Source organism: Lactuca saligna, chromosome 7, assembly GCF_052625555.1.
Source record: "Lactuca saligna cultivar CGN05327 chromosome 7, ASM5262555v1, whole genome shotgun sequence".
Taxonomy (NCBI): Eukaryota; Viridiplantae; Streptophyta; class Magnoliopsida; order Asterales; family Asteraceae; genus Lactuca; species Lactuca saligna.
In genome coordinates this window covers 164,999,497-165,019,177 of record NC_136423.1, presented here as the reverse complement: position 1 = coordinate 165,019,177, position 19,681 = coordinate 164,999,497, and the positions used below count along the sequence as shown (strand labels likewise).

The window sequence follows — 19,681 nt, the reverse complement described above, 5'->3', positions numbered from 1 at the left end:
CATCATCAAACATCTTTTACTTCATCTCTTATCATCCTAATTGAATAATAATAATAATAATAATAATAATAATAATAATAATAATAATAATAATATTATTATTATTATTATTATTATTATTATTATTGTTGTTATTGTTATTATTATTATTATTATTATATAACACTTATAACATAAGTCATCCAAATAAGTGTAATTTACGATTACCATTTTATTTTGAGTCATATTCATTTGAAATCATCACAACTATAAGACTTATCTTATTTAATCACTACACTTGGAAAGACTCTTTCACGAACTAACAAATATAACTCAAGAGTTTTTACCTTATGATACTTAATTGGTACTTGTGACACATAATTTGTTATTATATATATATATATATATATATATATATATATATATATATATATATCATTTGTCAAATGTCATTTTTAGGTTATTTTGAATTGATTTTTTTCACATATCATTTTATGAGTTTCTTCATTTTATTAAATTTTCACATAATATTTTAATACAATAATTGCTATAAATACAGTAATAAATTGATATCAACTTAATTAATAAACTTAGCTTTTAATTTCAAAATTCTTAAAATTAAATCTCATTAGTTTCTTTTCTTTATTTAAATTATTTGTTTAAATTTAAAAGATAAAAAAACATTTGCATTATAATAATTTATTATTTTTCTTATTTTCTTATAAATTTAAAGTTATTAAATATTTTGACCTTTATATTTATTTTTATCTTTTAAAATGAACTCATGTAATACATAAGTCTCACGACTAATGATTCTAACATATGATTATCTAAATTAATTAATCATACAAACAATTAAAAATAATACTAAATCGAAAGTTATATTTAATTAAAAATAACACTAAATCGAAAGTTATATTCATCCAATTGAGATTATATGGCTTTTATTAGGTGTTTATCTTATTATATATTTTATATTTAAATTGTTTAACATTAACATAGTATAAAACTATTATTTCAAAATTAATAACTAGATATTTTATTAAATAAATATATCACATGCAATATATATATATATATATATATATATATATATATATATATATATATATATATATATATATATATATATATATATATATATATATATATATATATATATATATATAATACGCACGTGTTGAAAAATAATTCAATTCATTAATGTGTGGTTGAGGAAAAAAGAATATAGCATAATTCAAAATCTGTTGGCGTTGTATATTTGTTTTAATTTAATCTTTTTTTCATTTTCTGATGAATAGTTTAATAATTTATGAACATTTCAAAGGACTAGATGAACGATTAATTAATAAGAATGATGGAAAATAAAGATTAAAGATTACGTGATCATTTTGGATAAAAGCAAATGTCTTTGTTTTGTTTAAACAAAATTCGTTTAAACCGCCAACTAATCAAACACTTTATATTTTAATTTATCATTGCAATAATCCGAGTATTATATTGGTCCCCTCTAGAGATCCGGACTTATCATAACAAGACACCAATATGGGGTTTTTAATAATAATTTTGACAGAACATAGTCTACAAAATAAGATATGCATTGAACAAAAGCTTTTTAATTTTTTAAAAAATTATTTTGTCGAGTTGAAAATAGCCATGAAACTTGCTAACTAAGTGGAAATTGCATGAATTATCCTTGCACTTATGATCAATTTTCATAGTATGTTATGAAACTAAGACTCCTTACAACTAAACCCTGTGACCAAAATTAATAACTCAACGATCAAATTGCATAAATGACATTAAGTTTATATAAAATTTTGATTTTGATGTTGTGTTTTTATATTTATTTCAATTAAGTCACTAAGTTTACAATTTTGTTGTAAATTTAATTAATTGATTGGTTTGTTTTAGGTGGTTCATGTTTTTCACTTGCTGACTATGCAAAAAACTGATATGGGTTCCATATATAATCATAGTTGACAAACATCTTAGTTAAGTTAAACCCTTAAATAGATTTGTACCCACTTTTTCTTATTTCTTGTTCTTTTCTACTCTCAAAGCATCATAATTTTGTGCAATAGTTTCTCAAGATCACTCAAGTGGGTCATCATCTTAGAGTGGTGTAAGGCAATGAAAGTTTCCTTTAGGAGATGTTACAATGGAAAACTTTCATTGTCTTGCTTACACCACCATGGGATGATGAACCATTTGAGTGACTTTGGTAAACTATTGCACAAAATTATGATTCTTTAAAAGAAGAAATTAGGAAAATTGAGTATAAATATATGTGAGAGTTCAATTTAACCCAAATGTTTGTCCAATTAGGATCATATGTGGAATCTACATCAGCTTTTTCCTAATCAACAAGTGAGAAACATGAAACACTTGAAACAGACCGGTCGATTGGTTAAATTTGCAATAAAATTGTAAACCTAATGACTTAATTATGAAACATAAAAACACATTGTCAAAATCAAAATTTTATGCAAATTTAATGTCTTTTAGGCAATTTAACATTAATTCAACAAGCAACATCCATGTTTTACAAGACCCTTGAAAATAACCATAGAGAAAAAAAAATGTGTTAATGAGCATGATAAATATCAACAATGTAACATAGATGATATATTAAAATTTAATGAACACGGTACAGTTGATATTTTTATAGAAGTATTACTACAAAACTTTTGAATATTTTTTTTGATGAATCTAAATAAAAAACCATCAGAGTTTCAAGATTGTTTATATATTTTGTCTTTTTTTTAAACGACGAAATATGTATGAAAAACAGAGATTGGTGAACAACACCACTCTGACCAACTACCAACACCTAAATTACTTATGAACTTACACCAACATAAAATAGAGAAATAACACTATCTGCAATCTTGGTGGGATAATTTTGACCAGGAGATCATGGGCCCAGTATAAGAAAAATCTTCGAAGCTGCATATTTTCTCATAATATCTACTAAGAAGCAACCATCAGGGACTAGGTTGAAGACAAAATCAATGTGGGATTGCACCAAGTTTAAAGATCCAAGTATAGATTCCAACACATTTAATTCTAAAATGACTTCGGTACTATATGGGGTACTTTTCCACTCCCATGAACAGCTTGCACTAGAAAACCTATCAGATAGATAACACATCTTCATTGTTTCAAGATCATATAGGGAAGGAAATAAATCTTGAAACTTGTCAATCCCCAACCAAGCATCCTTCCAAAATAGGATCTCATCATCAGTACTTGGTACAAGAGAACAAATTGCATTTGGTTTGATATTGGGGTTATAAAGGATTTTCACTACTTTGGAAATATTACACCATACTTTGGGAAGTGTTTTCTTCGCAATGTAGTCAATTGGTATCTTCTTAAGATTATGAATTGTAACATATACGTTATTAACCTAGTTTAATTATCATCTTTTGTAAAGCTTATTAGCTTAAAATGAATAATATTATATGTTTTTGAGCGTTGAGTTCTAACAAGATAGTTTTTATGAGATTTGAAGTAAAACTATGTTTAGAATCATTCGGAATGTATTTGAAGTCTTATAAGATTCCGATCAAAAGTCAACTATTGAAATTAACGAAAATATAAAGTTGGAAATAAATAAAAAATAATGTTATTGAAAGTTGTATTTTATCTCGTTAGAAACATTTAGGTGAAAACCTCATCGAAATCCGAGTTATAATGAAGAAGTTGTCGAAGTTTCGCGATAAAACCGGAAAAACACTATGTAGAGTAAAAAGTAAGTTTTCAATAAACTACTTTTCAGCTTTAGTTATCTAAATGAAAGTCGTAGTATTCATTAAACCTAGAATTTTCATAAAAAGAACGATAAAATCTGACTTCGTATGAGAAAGTTACGATTCTTCTAAGTTTCGATATAGCAGTAGACAACTAAAAACTCGAAATAAAGATCGAGTGATTTTTAACCGACACAACCTAAACGAGAATCGAAGATCTCGTCAATAGTAGTACAACGGTACTAAACAGACGAAAACGAACGTCGGATGAAGAAGTTATTAATTTTTAATAGATTTTCCTTTCCCGATCTCCTAAAAATAATAATATTAAAAATAAATCTAAATTAGCCAATAGAGTCTAAACGAAAGTTGTAGAGTATAATCTCGCCTACGCGTGCATATAAAGAACGTCAAAAATGGAGCTCGTATTTGAAAGTTATAATTTTTTGAAGATGTGGGCACAAAATCCAAGAAATCTCGCATGCATGGCTCGGTCTCAGCCACGTCACCTTTGCCACGAAGTTGCCCCGTGTCCAACTCGTGGCGCATCCGTAGCTTCAACGTTGGCCACCTCGCCCTCACATCCGACTCGTGTTCAGCCTTCGCATCCGACGACTGGCACCCCCTCGCATATGACGCGTGTTTCCCCTCCCCCTCGCCTGCGAACCGATGCGTGTCCCATTCCTCTCGCTCCGAATCCGAACCATCGCACTATATATAGGGAGGTGCGAACCCTCCTGGTTAATGTTACCAAATTCCACACTTTTTCACCTCTAAACCAGTTTTAAGCTATACCAACATCCCTCGAAGCCCCGGGATCATACCCAACACCTGAAAAACGTTACGGAGTGCCCGAAGACCCCGAGAAATTTATCTTCTCGGTTTGAAGCTTACCACTCACAAGGCCTGGTTTTCAATAAAGCTCTCAGTTTTCATCAAAGAAAGTTAGTTATAGAAACGAAGTGATGCCCAAATTACTATTTTAACCTCCGGTTAATTCACTATGAGTTCAATATATAGGAAAAACTGTATGTTATGTGTTATATGTGCTATGTGTTGTCCATGTTATTTTCCCGTGTTATTATTTCGTGTTATTATAATAGCAAAGTTGTACCTTTGACCATGTGATCAGTAAAAGGACTAGTATCACAGGGGTATTGGTATGTAGCCTCTGGCCGTGTAGAGCATGTCTCGTAAGAGAATGACTTCTACCCCTATGGCATTGACAGAAGGTTAGATATTGTATGTCTTCTGTGCCATTTGAGCCGAAGCTTTATTGATGTATATCAAGTATGGAAATCGTTATGTCTCATAGATTGTATATTTTTGAATCAAGTCATTGATTTATATGGAAAGCTTGTCACATGATTCACATATGCCTTTGTTGTTCTTTATTCCTCTTTGCTTCTGTCATATTGGTATATATATGGCATAATGTTATATTGTATCTAATTTTTAAAGTCATTAAGCGTCACTGCTTATCCCTATCAGTGTTTAACTATTGCAGGTAATAAGGATCCAGTATAGACACATACTGTTGGAAGATTTAGAATAGTTAATAATATTACTTTTGTATTTAGTGATCATGTATTTATAAAATTATAATCTCCTAGGTAGTTATGTAATATACTAAAACTTATTCGGTTTGTATCCAGTCTTTTGTAATTAAACTATCAATGTAAAATATTGTTTATAAATATGCATGTAGCATGTTTTAGGAGTAATATGATGTAGGCTTAGAGAGAGGTTCTCTCATGAATACTGTAAATCACAACACCCCACAATGAATTTTTATTCGATCTAAGATGTCACCACCATTTAGTGAGAAAAGCGAGATTTTGGGCATTAAGGAAGCCAACACCAAGGCCATCATATTTTTTAGAAGCAATGACTTTCTCCCAATCAACCCAATAGATTTTGAATTTATCATCCCCACCTCCCCAAAGGAATTTACATGTTAACTTCTCAAGGTTCTTAAGAATGATGTTCGGGGCTTTAAATAAAGAAAAAGTAATAAGTTGGAAGGCTACTAAGCAAAAAATTTATCAATGTGAGCCGACTCCCAATGGATAATGATTTAGCCTTCCAAGATGATAATTTAGATTGGAACTTCCCAATAATAGGTTGCCAATTATTTTTTACAGACATGTTGGCACCAAAAGGGATGCCTAAATAAGTGAAAGGGAATGATCCATTTGTGCATTAAAGTAATCTTTCCAATATGTTAATTTCTACTTCAATAGTGCATATACCAAACAACCAGGATTTGTGAAAATTTACTTTTAGACTAAAGGATGCTTGAAAACATTTTAAAATCCAAGCAAGGTTTATAATGTAATCCTTCTCCCATTAACTCAAAAAGATAGTGTGTAACACCTGTTACATGTATTACTTAACTTAATTAAGATTTAGGGTTGTAGGAGTGTAAGCTCGGCAAGTTGGGAGACCAACTCATCGAGAAGAGGGCATTTCATGGTCGTGTGATCTACACCCTACTCGACAAGTCGGAAGGTTGGCTCGACGAGTATGCGTTGTAATGAGAAAACCCTAATTCTAGGGTTTGCACCATATACAATCTCCTTATGAGCCTTAAGGCTGACCTCCCATCAGCCTCCAAACCCTAAGAACGTCGGTGCCAACCCAAATTCCCATTATCTTCTATTTTGGTGAGCTAGTGTGACTTTTAAAGCTTAATAAGAAGGAGATAGTGAGAACATCCAGCAAACCAAGCACACATCCTTGAGCTTAATCACCTTGTGGACTGTTGTAAGTCCTCAAGACTTGATTTTTATCAAAGTATATATCTAGATCTTGATTTTACTCTTCATTTCCTACTCTTCTTGTTGAATGCATGCATGGGATTCATAAAGTTTGCAACTTTATGAATCTACGGAGAAAAATGGTCCCACGGTGGGATAGATATGGCTTTTGGTCGAGCAAGGACACCATGCAAGGATTTTATGGCATATTTCCCTCTTTTTGTCCATTTTGACCTAAGGACACGTATTGGACATGCATGTCCATAAAGCCTTCGCCTTTGGAATGTTTTGAGGACTAGACACCTTTCAGAAGGAGGTATTTCAGATCCCTAGAGTTTTGGACTACATGGAAAAGCTTTGGGGATTTCCTACATTCATTAAGGACCTTGGATCATTTGGTGCGGTTCTAGAAGTTAAATTTGGAAACTTTATCCTTAGGCACCTTAGGGCTTTAGATCTAAGCCCTAGAAGTCCATGTATTCATATTATAATCACAACCAACAAACAGGAAGTGGGACTTGGCGAGTTCCCCTAAGGGACTCGGTGAGTCGGGTTTACGGCTAAGGGTTTACGACCAAGGGGCTTACGGCTAGGGGTTACAGTTGAGAGTTTGCAGCCTCGAACACTAGGGTACTCGACGAGTCACTTTAGTGACTCGGCGAGTTGACAAGTTATGTGATGAACTTGGCGAGTGGTTGGTCATAGTCGACGAGTTGAGGACAACATGGACTGTTGACCTTGACTAAGGACTTTGACTTTGACTAGAGTCGACTCTAGGGGTATTTTTGGGATTGTGTAAGTTAATCATTTGATGATTATAGGTAGTTAAGAGGAAGCAGCGTGGGACATATCTGACGTCAACTTACTATTCCAACATTTGAGAGGTGAGTCTTCTCACCATACCAATGGGTCTAAGGCACCAAGGCTAGCCTATTTTATGAGATGTGGTATATTAGTTGTAGTAGATATATGTGGTATGATAGTTAACTCTATGATAATTTGTATGTTAGTGATTTTGTGACGCTTGCATGAAAGACCACGGGGGGAGCCCATGGCACTTGGACGTAAGGCCATGTGAGGGAGCCCATGGATGTCCGGCAGGGAAAGACCATGGGGGGGCCCATGGCATCCTTATGCATGGATATATGGTAGAGATAGATTATGGATAACTTGATATGTTATGTGGTAGAGATAGCTTTATAGCTAGTATGATATGTGTTATGTAGCTTGTGTATGTGGGGTATGGTCTAGGGGACTCACTAAGCATTAGATTATAGTTTGTGGATTTGTTTTAGGTACATTTGAGCCCAAGGGAAAGGGAAAGGCATGATGGCACAGTGTGCACTCTCTTACTGATGTTTTATGGGACACTCTGATGTTTTTAAATAAATTTGTAATAAATGTGGATTTGAAAACAACCGTTCTGAATTATTGGAAATGTGTTTGATTAATTAAAAATGAAAAAAAATCTTTTGAGAATTTGGGTCATTACATAGTGTCATTATCATAAAATAGGTGGGAGACAATCGGGCCCCTATTTGGGAGCTTAATACATGTAACACCCGGTTTCTTTATTTAGGCATTTAGCGTATGCGCGTGCCAAATTGTCTATCAGAGGATTTCATGTTTTGGAGATTTCTAAATCGTATCATCCGAGTTCCGTTTATGCTTTGCTCATATTTTTATTTAGGAGTTTTATATTCCAAAGGAAATGGAGGTTTGGGACGAAACATGAAGCTATTAGTCACCTTTGCTTAATCAGGAATTTCGCTAATTTACGCGTCGGAGCGACACGATTGTGGAGAGGTCGCGACGCGGTTTCGAACCCAATGGGATGATCATAATATTAAGGTTTTTTAGAGTATTTAAAGTCCATTAATCCCTAGGGGTTTTTTCATCCACAACCTCCAAAAACCTTAGAACGATTCTTGAGAGACCTTAGCCTCACTTTCTTAGTTTTAAGCCTTTTCTCTCTCCTCTCATCCACTTTGTGTGCTCTTGGTGGTTTTTGGAGTAATATATTCTTGAAATATTGAGTATTGGGGCTTTCCAACAGAAAATTTTGAAATTCATCTACCTTCTGGACCTTGGTAAGTTGAAAAGATCCTTGCTTTTTTTTAAAAAAATCTTTAGATCTAGAAGGTTTTGGTGTTTTAGTCACTTTTATGGTGTTTTGGTCCCATGAATGGTTTGATCTTTGGAGTTTGGTCAACTCCATGAGCTTAGAATCATATTTGACTTCAGATTTAACCTTTTGGTGGAGTTTAGAGTACATTCATGTGCTCTCTTTACTCCATACTTTAATAAAAGTGCATTCTTAAATCTAGGGTTTTGGATATAGTTAGTTTAGAGCGTTGGAATGGATAAAGGTTGATATTTTATCCATTATGACACCATTTGGATCCGTATATGAAGTTGGAAGCTTGGACTTAATGGATTAACTTGTCTTAGAAATTCTGAATCAGAGGGGATGCGACTCGATTATTCTGGAGTCACAACACAGATTTTGGGTTTCGGATGGGTGCCTATTTAAGTGAGATTTACCCAAATGTTTTGTCCTCTTGTGACCATGGCGTGGTCAAGGGGTTTGGCCGTGATGTGATGGTCAATGTTGGTTGACCATGGAATTTGACCTTTGACTGTTGATCATTGGCTTTTTGACCAGTTTGACCTTTGGTCAAACTTGGGTAGAATTGCACATTTGACTATGGACTGGTCTCCGATTCACTTTATGTAGCTTGTATTAGTTGTTATGTTTCTGAAGTTGTTGTTAAGTTTTTGCTATTTAGCTCAGGTGCATTTTCTCACCATACTATATAATGTAGTATGTGTCCTTGTGTGCCAGGATGTAAAGGGGGCAGATTCCCTTATTTGTCAGAGACAGTCGGAGCTTGTTGACTCAGTGTGGTAGAGTTTGGGTTTCGAGTATTGGTGGGGTGAGCCAAATAGTTCTAAAGAGGTTGATAAGTCAAAGTTTTCTATTCATTCAGGGGGCACAAAGATGCATTGGGATCTGAGGTTGAGTTATTGGTGGCCCTGTATGAAAAGGGAGATAACATGGTTTGTAGAGCAGTGTCTGAATTGTAGGATATTCAAGGCCGAACATCATAGACCCCACGACAAGATGCATCCATTACCCATTCCCATGTGTAAAATGGGAAGAGATTACCATGGATTTCATCACAAAGCTGTCAAAGATGGCACATGGAGTTGATTCTATTTGGGTTATTATTAATAGATTGACCAAGATTTAACATTTCATCCAGATTTCCGAAAGTATATATGCTAAGAAGTTAGATGAAATCTACAAACGGGAGGTGGTGGTTCGGTACGGGGTGCCAGTTTTGGTGGTTTCGGACTGGGATGTTCGTTTCACCTCTAGCGTTTGGAGGAAGTATCATGAGGAGTTGGGTACTTAGTTGCACTTTAGTACAAAATACCACCCCCAGACTGATGGTCAGAGTGAGTGGACGATTCAGAAGCTCAAAGATATGCTCCGGGCATATGTATTAGATTTTAGAGGGAGTTGGAATACTTACCTTCCAGTATCCGAGTTTTCCTACAGCAATAATTATCATGCCAACATTGATCGACCACCTTTTAAGATGTTATATGGGAGGAGGTGTTTGTTGGGGGGAGGTCAGGCATCGGGTTATAGGGAGTATTGAAGTGGTACTCAAGACCACTGAGTTGATTCAGAAGGTGCATGATAGGTTGCAATTCACATAGATCCGACAGAAGAGTTATACAGATCGTCGATGTTTAGACCTCGAAAATCAGGTGGGGGACTTGGTGCTTTTGAAGGTGTCACCTTGGAAAGGTCTCATCCGATTTTGGAAGCAGGACAAGTTGGGCCCTAGATTTATAAGTCCTTTCAGGATTTCTGCCCGGGTGGGAAAGGTAGCATACCGACTGGATTTGCCTGACGAGCTCAGTCAAATCCACAACAATTTCCATGTTTCTTAGCTTCAAAAGTGTGTGGTCGATGATTCTACGGTTATCCCTTTGGATGATATTCAGGTTAATGATCGCATGCATTATGTGGAGAGACCAGTGGCGATCTTGGATAGGAAGACGAAGGCCTTGTGCAACAAAGAAATGTCTTTGTCAAGGTTCAGTGGCAGCATCAAAGGGGTTCTGAATGGATGTGGGAGCCCAAGGCGAAGATGCGGGAGCATTGCCCTGATTTATCCGTGGAAGCAGATTTGTATATGCTTTATATGAAAATCATAGTATATATTTAAAGAAATATATTGTGGAATTTGTCCCCAGAAAAACATGATAAATTTATTATCAAAGCATTTTTGAAGAAATGTATTTTGTTCATATTAAAACTGTGGGATGTCATCATCAATATAGAAACATAAGCATAAACAAAACTTACATTCATTTACATTAGTGATCTACATCTCTTTAAATCTCTCGGTGTAGTGTGGCTGTATATCGACACTTGTGATACAAATAACTTGAGTGGGTCAGGTTGGGAAACCTGGTGAGTATATAGGGTTTTCAACCCACAATAATAAAGTTATTGTGTTTTATCATCAAACAATTAACCCAATTACCCATCCCCATTATCTTCTTTATCTCTTAAGGATTTACCCTAAGAATAATCTATCACTCATTCCTAAGGATTCTTCCTAAGGAATAGACACAAAGTCACATTGTCGCCAGGGTTTATACAACAAGCATTAAGTCCATAGCTGTCAGGGTTTATATAACATGTGCTAAGTCCATAGCTCATTTATTGACATTATTATTTTCGAGAGTCCACTCGTAATACTTGTCAATGAGTTTTTAGAGTACATCTGATGAACATATTGTTCACACACTTACAGGTTGCGAGCCTGCTAGTGTTCCACGAACTATCTAGAATAGTTCATGGTTGTCATCCATACTCTACTAGATGACGGGGACATCGCTTGGTACATCGCTTCTCACCATATTTTACCACTCATATATCATCGATAATCTTTCATCACTCATCATTTAACTCATCTTTAATCTACCCATCTTAGACCCATCATAATTATAGGTAGATATAAAATACATATATGGTTTAAATCATTTAAAACATGTATAAATCATTCATTCAACATCCATCTCAAATAAATAAACAATATATATTAACATAACATGTATTTTATATAAAATACTTCATATCTATGTGTAAGATGAAAATGACTATACACTCACATGATAAGATGACGATTGGACAACACTTTGTCCCTTAAAACAATATTCTTCGATGAAACTAGGATGTTTTCTAAAAAACCGGGCTTCACGCGGGAAGAGTTTCGACTCGAAAAACTCTTTTCTCGAGATCTTCGGGCTCTCCGGGGCTTGATTACGATGCTAGGATGGCACCCTAGGCTTCGGGGGTTAGGATAGGCTAAAAGGGAGTATAAGGTGAATGAAGGAAGAATTTTTGTAACATAATTCGTCTGGCTTCAGATCTTATTTATAAGGGAGGTTGGTATGGTCTACGCAATCCGTTCCTCGGAGCAATGCAGTGCGTTCCGGTGGGTGTGTGGCTTCAGACATGTCAAGATGCGAGATACGTGTCCACTGCATGCGAACGCGGGGTGTTCCCTCGGACGCATGACGTTCTCCTTCGGATAAGCTTCGAAGCTTGTGTCCAAAACTTCAAAAATTCATAACTTTTACATACGAGCTTCGTTTTCGACGTTCTTTATATCCACGCGTAGGTGAGACTATACTCTATAATTTTCGTTTAGACTTCGTCGGCTAATTTTGACTTTATTTTTAATGTTATATTTTTAACAGGCCGAGACAGGAGAAGTCCACTAAAAATTCGTAACTTCTTCATCCGACGCCATTTTTTTGTTTGTCTTTTTGTCGTTAAACTCCAACCGACAAGATCTTCGATTCTCGTTTAGGTTGTATCGGCTAAAAATCGCTTGATCTAAAATTCGAGTTTCGGGTTGCATACCGCTATACCAAATCTTAGAAAATTCATAATTTCTTCATACGAAGTCAGATTTTGACATTCTTTTTATGCACACTCTCGGTTTAATGTATACTACGACTTTCATTTAGATTGTAATGCTAAAAAGCACTTTATCGTAAATTCACTTGTTACGTCATATAGCGTCGTGCTGGTTCTGTCGCGAAACATCGACATGTTATAATTTCTTCATTATAACTCGGATTTCGGTATTCTTTATATCTCCGGAATCCTTGTTTCAACCACTACAACTTTCTTCATAGATATCGACTTTATCTAATATTTATTTTCGATGTTTATTTTTATCTTTAATTTATTAAATCATAATAATTAAGTTTAAAGCGAATAATTCATCCCATGAGCAAATTTCGATGATGATGCTTCAAAGCTTAATACTTCAACCACAATGCCAATCACCCTCTTAAGCTTTGAAGCAAGGGTCTTGACTATGATTTTGTACAAACATCCAATCAGGCTTGTAGGTCTATAGTTACTACGCTGAGAGTGTATACTTTACCTTGGCAACCAAATTGATAAATGATGAATTGCAACCCCGAGCCAAGGTACCAAACACTTCGAAATGCTTAATGTCTTCTTATTTAGTATTTGACAATCAATAGCACAATTATAAAAAGTTCAAGTATTATGAAATTTATTCTCTAAATTGAATAATCTTATTTAGCATTTGACATTTAATGATTTATAAATTAGATATATTCTTTATATTTAATATTAAATCGATAAATATTAAATAAGAAGTTGTACATATATAGACAAATAAATACAAATATTATATTTACTCTTATAGTTCTCAAATTCGCCTCATAAGTACTTGTCTTACATAACAAACTGATAACATGACATTTTTCAGTTAAGTAAGTACATTTAACATTTATGGATGATTTTTGTTTAGGAAAACTTCACTAATTAAGCTAGTAATAAATTTAGGAACAAATTACAAAATACATAAGAGATAACGTGTATTCTATATGTAGTATTTTGTTACACACGACTACATATTGTTGAAAACAGGGGCGTTCCTTGTAGTTGTTCCGGTGTCGCATCGACAACACCTACTTTTTATGTCCCTAGTGGAAAAAAATTCGATTTTTCGATTTCTTTTACCTATTTTTTCTACATCGGCAACACCTATTTCAACCTCGGCAACACCTACTATATATTCCTGCGTTCGTCCCTGGTTGAAAAGTGTGCATGGTAATTGGTGTGAGTAAACGACGCAAGCATACATCATGATGAATGGGGGGCCCACTAAAGAAACCCAGGTAGAGCAATTGGAAGGGTAAACCATGACCGAATAGCAAAAAGGTGACATGCAAGTGCAGAAGGACAACGAGAACACGTCGAGCAAACCTAATCGGTAGTAAATCCCAACAAGGTAGTCAAATCCCATAAATGTAACACGTATAACTAAATGCAATATTATTTGATTAAAAATCAATAATGTTCAGTCAAGTAAAAAACACGCAACAAACTCAAGGCACGACTATAATTAACTCATTCACAATGTAATACAACGAACAATTGTTCTAATTTAGGCATCATTGTGTATCACTGGGAACCCTAATGGTGATATTTTTGAACTTTCTTGTTTTACAATTTTCAGGAAACTGTTAATTATCTCATGAATCATCGACGTTGCATGATCCACAAACGAGATAAAACCTATTCGGTGGGGATGATATAGCATCAATGATTTGGTATCTCGTCTCTGAGGCCCTTAAAAACAAATGATACTTCATCCATGTCAAACAAAAAAACGGCTATACAAGTTGATAGTTACTAAAGGTGAAGGAGGGATCTTTGGAGTGCAAGAGTGTAAATTCTCTAAAGTACAAGGGCTAAATAGGAGTTGACCAAAAGCTTGAGGCTCGTATTGTAATTACGTATAACAACAGCTGGAAGTCGAGTTGACTCAACTCTCAAGGGCTACACAAGCACGGGCCAGTTGGATACTTCAGGTTGATAAAACTCGGATGCGAAAAAGCGAAGATTATCGAAGGAATCATACGGAGGGAATGATTCAGAGATAAGTAAATTAACGAGGAAGACGAAGAAGAAGTTAAGAATTGAAAAAGAATAGTTTGAATCCGTCTCTACAATGGCTAATTTGGTTTCCCCTGAAACGCTCGAGATTTGCAAGCAGGCTGCTGGAATTGCCGGTCCGTATTTCTCTATTCCTCTCCTTCTCTGTTTGTGTGTATGTGTGTTTGTTTGTAGGTGAAACCTGGTAATCATGTCAGTTGCAGCAAGTATATACGAAATTATGTGGAAATAAGTTTGCAATGTGATTTGGTATCTGATTTTGTCTGTTTTCATCACGTAAGTACGTGAACAATCCTTGAAGTAGCAAATCGATTGGCAATATTTGCGTAATCATGGAACACGACATGTTTGTATCATTCAATGACTCATGTTCTCAATTCGGCTTGCTATTTAAAACCTCTAACTATAAGAACGGAACGAGTTTGAAGAAATGGAAGAGTATTGTTCGGATCTGGGACCATGTTTGGCGTTTTTAGGATCGATCCATGTTGTATATGTACAGAATTAGGGATAAAGAACTCCTAATTGCATTCATCGCTGATAAGACCTGTTAAAATTGGATTTGGATCGCTAATCTCCATGAAGTCAAACACTTAGAACCTCTGTTCGAGCCTTCGAACACCAAAACAAAAAGTACTCGCTGTGTCCATAGTTGTAGATGTTGAAGCATATCCATACATATCTCTTAAAAACTAAAAAGCAAAGCATCTTGGCTTTTCATTTGTTTATCATATAATCAACTGTTAATTTTAATATTCAATTCACTTTACTCCAAATACCTTTTTCTAATGTTCTAAATTCTCTTACAACTTTTGCAGGGAACATATTTGCTTTTGGGCTCTTTGTGTCACCCATGTAAGTATCAATCAACAATTTCTATTAACTTCAAGAACATACAAATCAAACACTCATCTTCTTTCTCCATTTCCAGACCTACATTTAGAAGAATCATCAGAAACCAATCAACAGAACAATTCTCAGGAATCCCATACATATACGCCCTCTTAAACTGCTTAATCTGTGCCTGGTATGGCTGCCCCTTCATATCATCCGATAATTTACTTGTCACAACAGTTAATTCTGTTGGAGCAGTTTTCCAATTATCCTACATAATCATCTACATAACAAATACTGAAAAACCCAAAAAGGTTAGTACCCTTTATAATCCTATCTTTTTTTTATATATATATTTATCCAAAACATTAAAGAATGTGACATCATCATTGCAGTTCAAGATGTCAGCATTACTTGTAGCAGTTTTTGCCCTATTTGCAGTCATTTCAATTGGAAGTATGCTGATAACAGATCTTGAATTTCGCCATTTATTAATCGGGTTTTTGAGCTGTTTTACTCTCATATCAATGTTTGCTTCCCCTCTGTCAGTAATGGTACATTATAAATTTTTAATCATATCTGTTTATTTATTTACATTGATTAAATTTTATAATTATAAGTGATATATGATTAAGTTTCTTTCAGAATATAGTGATTCAGACAAGGAGTGTTGAGTTCATGCCATTTTACCTTTCTCTATCCACTTTCTTGATGAGCACTTCGTTTTTGTTGTATGGAGTATTCAATTTTGATCCTTTCATTTATGTAAGCAAAATGTCTATAAACAAGATAATTATGTAGTTTGATTATGCTAAGTACTAATTACTAACATCTGTATTTATTTGAATTTTAGGTTCCAAATGGTATAGGGACAATTCTGGGAATTGCACAATTGGCGTTGTACTTTTACTATCATGATAAGTCAAAAGAAGAATCAAGTGAACCCTTAATAGAGTCGGTTGCATGAACAAAAGTGCAAGTTCTTGATTTGATCTTCAATTATTATTTTGAAGAGATGTGAATTGTGTGATTTTTTGTAGTCCGATTGTGTGTTTGATTGTAAAATTGTAAGTCAATTTCATTTGTGCTTAATATTCATTTGCATTTTGTTGTTGAGAGGTTTGTCCTACTCATGTATATTAAATTCTTGATCTTCAATAAATTTGATTGTTTTGAATCATGTGAGATGACAAGTTTACCCTTGGTCGTTTGACTTGTTTGCTTTAAAATTTAATGCGTGAGACCGTATTTATAAATTCTAATGAAAATGACAGATAAGTTGTATTGTAGTTATGTTATATGCATTAGAATGGGATTGTGATTGTTAATGGGATAAAAGTTGTAAATCTTTGTTCCACTAAAGAGATGGAACACGATGACACAGACTCACTCTCGATCTCTCACGTCTGTGCAAAAGACGTGAATGTCCTCCTTATTTTCGTCATTGGAAATAAACTGGAAAACTTGTAATGTTCGATCAAAGGCAGTCTCGTGTAACAAATGCAGCCAAAGGTTGCATTTGATACACTGGACTCGATTAGGGCGAACCTGGATAAGCTTTCTAGGGTAATTTTTAATGATGAGAATGTGGAGGGCATTTATGTCTTTTGTACAAATAAGAGATCAAGAACGCGTCTCATCTTGTTTCATCTTTTTAGGTGAAACAAAAAATTCAACTTTTATATCACATTGGCATCAATCATGGTCTCAAATAGAGTGCATGTCAATGTCAATATAACAATACAAGGTGTTTTGTCATAGTCTCAAATACAGTGTATGTCCACGTTGGTATAGGAGTACAAGGTATTTTGTGACAAACGGAGCCTAAATGTACACAAAAAATGGTTTGAACAAAAAAGTGACTGATTTACTATATTTTTTTGATACAAGGAACGAAAAAAGAGAAAAGAACTACAAAAGATCTCGTAAAGTAGCTCTAACCGTAGGCTGTTCCTGCAATAGATTCAATTTAAGTTAAAAGTCAAGACTCAAGAGCAACGTACAACAATCAAAGCACAAGGTACAAGATGTTATAGAGTAATACCTGGATATTAGGAGCACGAGCTTGATCTAACGGCTTCCCTCCTTCATCATAAAGAATAAGCCCACTAAACCTCGGCAACTCACACTTCTCACCCATAAGTATCGGCCGCTGCCACACCGGAGACACCGCATTATGGCTGGGCCACCCCTTTTCGCCGCCACCTCTGGCCAGCAACGGAGTGGGCTGCTCTTTCCGGCTAGCACTCAAATCACCGCCCCATTTACTCGCCTTGCTCCACCGCACCGACCCCGTCAAAGCCTTCTTCACTGTCACCCAATGTCCCGGCGGGTCCACCACGCCGCCACCGTCTTGAATGGTTTTTGTAGCTCTCTGCCGCCACACTGTGGCGGCACAAAAACCGACAACTACCACAATGAGGAAAACGGTGCATGCGAAGAAGAGGATTGCTTCTTGTGTGGAAAGCTTCCATTTGTCTTCTAGATTCCAAAGTGCTTCCATGGATGTGAGTTATGATTTGCATGGGAGAATGAAGGAAATAGGCGTTATTTTTTTGGGGGGTTATTTTCGCATTAATTTGGTGGCCGGTCACTTTCCGATGATTAGCCGTTGGATATTTAATTACCACTCAACGGCACCGACAACGTCACGGGGATGTCTGAAGCTGCGGTGGTTCATTAAAGATGGCCAATGACACAAACTCAATGTTCATCTTTTATAATATAATAAAATGTTATCGGTAAAATTCAGAAATATATCATTATGAAATTTATTTATCAAATATTTATGCTATGTTTCGAGAAAGTTTTGTTTTTTGTTTATGTTGTTTATGAAAAGCAATTGGATTGAAAGTTTGAAACGGTATTTGGGAGATATTTACCTATTAGAAAGGTCAAAATCACTTTAAATTTCAACATTACTATGCTTCTTCTTACGTCATTGATCAAACCATTGAGTTTGTATTCCTTTCAAAATCATAACACACATGTTACAGTTTTATTTATATTTTTATAAAATCTATAAACTTTTATATATATATATATATATATATATATATATATATATATATATATATATATATATATATATATTCTAATAAAAAAATAGTTTTATATCTTTTTTGCCATGTATCATCTTTTTAGGTCTCCTAATTAATAACATATTATTTGTCAACTTATTGATTTTCATTTCAAATTTTAAATTACTTACTCTAATTTCATTAAGTTAATAACATTAGAATAAAAATTAAAATAAAAGTAATACAAATGATAAGATCATATATTTATTTAAATCAACGATTATAATTTTATATAACTAAAAAATATCTTTTAATTAACAATTTATTTAAACTAATTGATTAAAAAGTTTAAATTTTTACAGTGAAAGTATAATTAATTTTGTAATTGTGGTTCAAGAGATTATAAACTACTATATATATATATATATATATATATATATATATATATATATATATATATATATATATATATAATTTATTCATATTTATTAATATATTAAAAAAATATTATCTTTAAATTGAGTATTAAAAAATGATTAATTTTTACGTTACAATATTATCTTTCTTCTGTATTACTATTCTTGACTTATTTTGTAAAACATTAACACTCATATTAAAATTAGTTTATCTATGATTTTACCAGAAGAACCAAACTTTTTTGCAAGAGAATAACATCAAGTCTCCTAAATAGTTATGGGAGATGAAATATATTGTTTAAGAATCGATTAGAGTTATCAGGTTTTGGTATCCGATTATCCATAATATGAAGCGGCAAAATATTGAGGTCGCGAATAACCATATTGTGAATAAGAAGATCGATTATGGAAGGATTGTAAATGAGCATTTTTAGTAATTTAATTATAATCTAATTTAAAAGATAATGTTTATAATTTTTAAATATTAATTATTAATAAGTATTTTGGCATATGTGTGAGTTTATATGTTTTATAAGGATATGTTGGGATACGTCCGAGAAACACCTTGCAAGTTGTTTTGGTGACTGTTGTTTAGCCAAAACTAGTGACAACTGGCAAGTGGTTATGCTCCACACCAGTCGATTTTCGCCTCACTCTAGTTAGGCAACGCTTCGTGCCAGCAAGCCAGCTGGGGTTTGTCTCTTCAACATACATTATTGTCTTGAGATAAAAAAGGCAACACATTCATGCAATAAAGGTAATGCTCAAAGCATTACCACTTGAACTAATTACAAGCAATGACTAAGAAAATAACACGATTATCACCGTTGTCGGATTTGATGCCCTTGTTCCTCGTGCAGGAATGATTATAAGGGCTTAATATACA

The 19,681-nt window shown here is 34.1% G+C and overlaps 2 protein-coding genes across 2 annotated transcripts; one reads left to right on the top strand and one right to left on the bottom strand.

Moving 5' to 3' along the window:
- The first annotated feature begins 14,399 nt into the window (after nt 1–14,399).
- SWEET2 (Nodulin MtN3 family protein) lies at nt 14,400–16,539 on the top strand. Its single transcript, XM_078964157.1, has 6 exons — nt 14,400–14,641; nt 15,344–15,380; nt 15,457–15,673; nt 15,755–15,913; nt 16,005–16,124; nt 16,213–16,539. The coding sequence occupies exons 1-6, from the start codon at nt 14,581–14,583 to the stop codon at nt 16,324–16,326; spliced, it is 708 nt and encodes a 235-aa protein (XP_078820283.1). The 5' UTR covers nt 14,400–14,580; the 3' UTR covers nt 16,327–16,539.
- A 665-nt stretch (nt 16,540–17,204) lies between these two features.
- LOC145005109 (uncharacterized) lies at nt 17,205–17,937 on the bottom strand. Its single transcript, XM_078964158.1, has 2 exons — nt 17,404–17,937; nt 17,205–17,312 (listed from the first exon to the last, which is right to left on the bottom strand). The coding sequence occupies exons 1-2, from the start codon at nt 17,860–17,862 to the stop codon at nt 17,271–17,273; spliced, it is 501 nt and encodes a 166-aa protein (XP_078820284.1). The 5' UTR covers nt 17,863–17,937; the 3' UTR covers nt 17,205–17,270.
- Between the last annotated feature and the right edge of the window lie 1,744 nt (nt 17,938–19,681).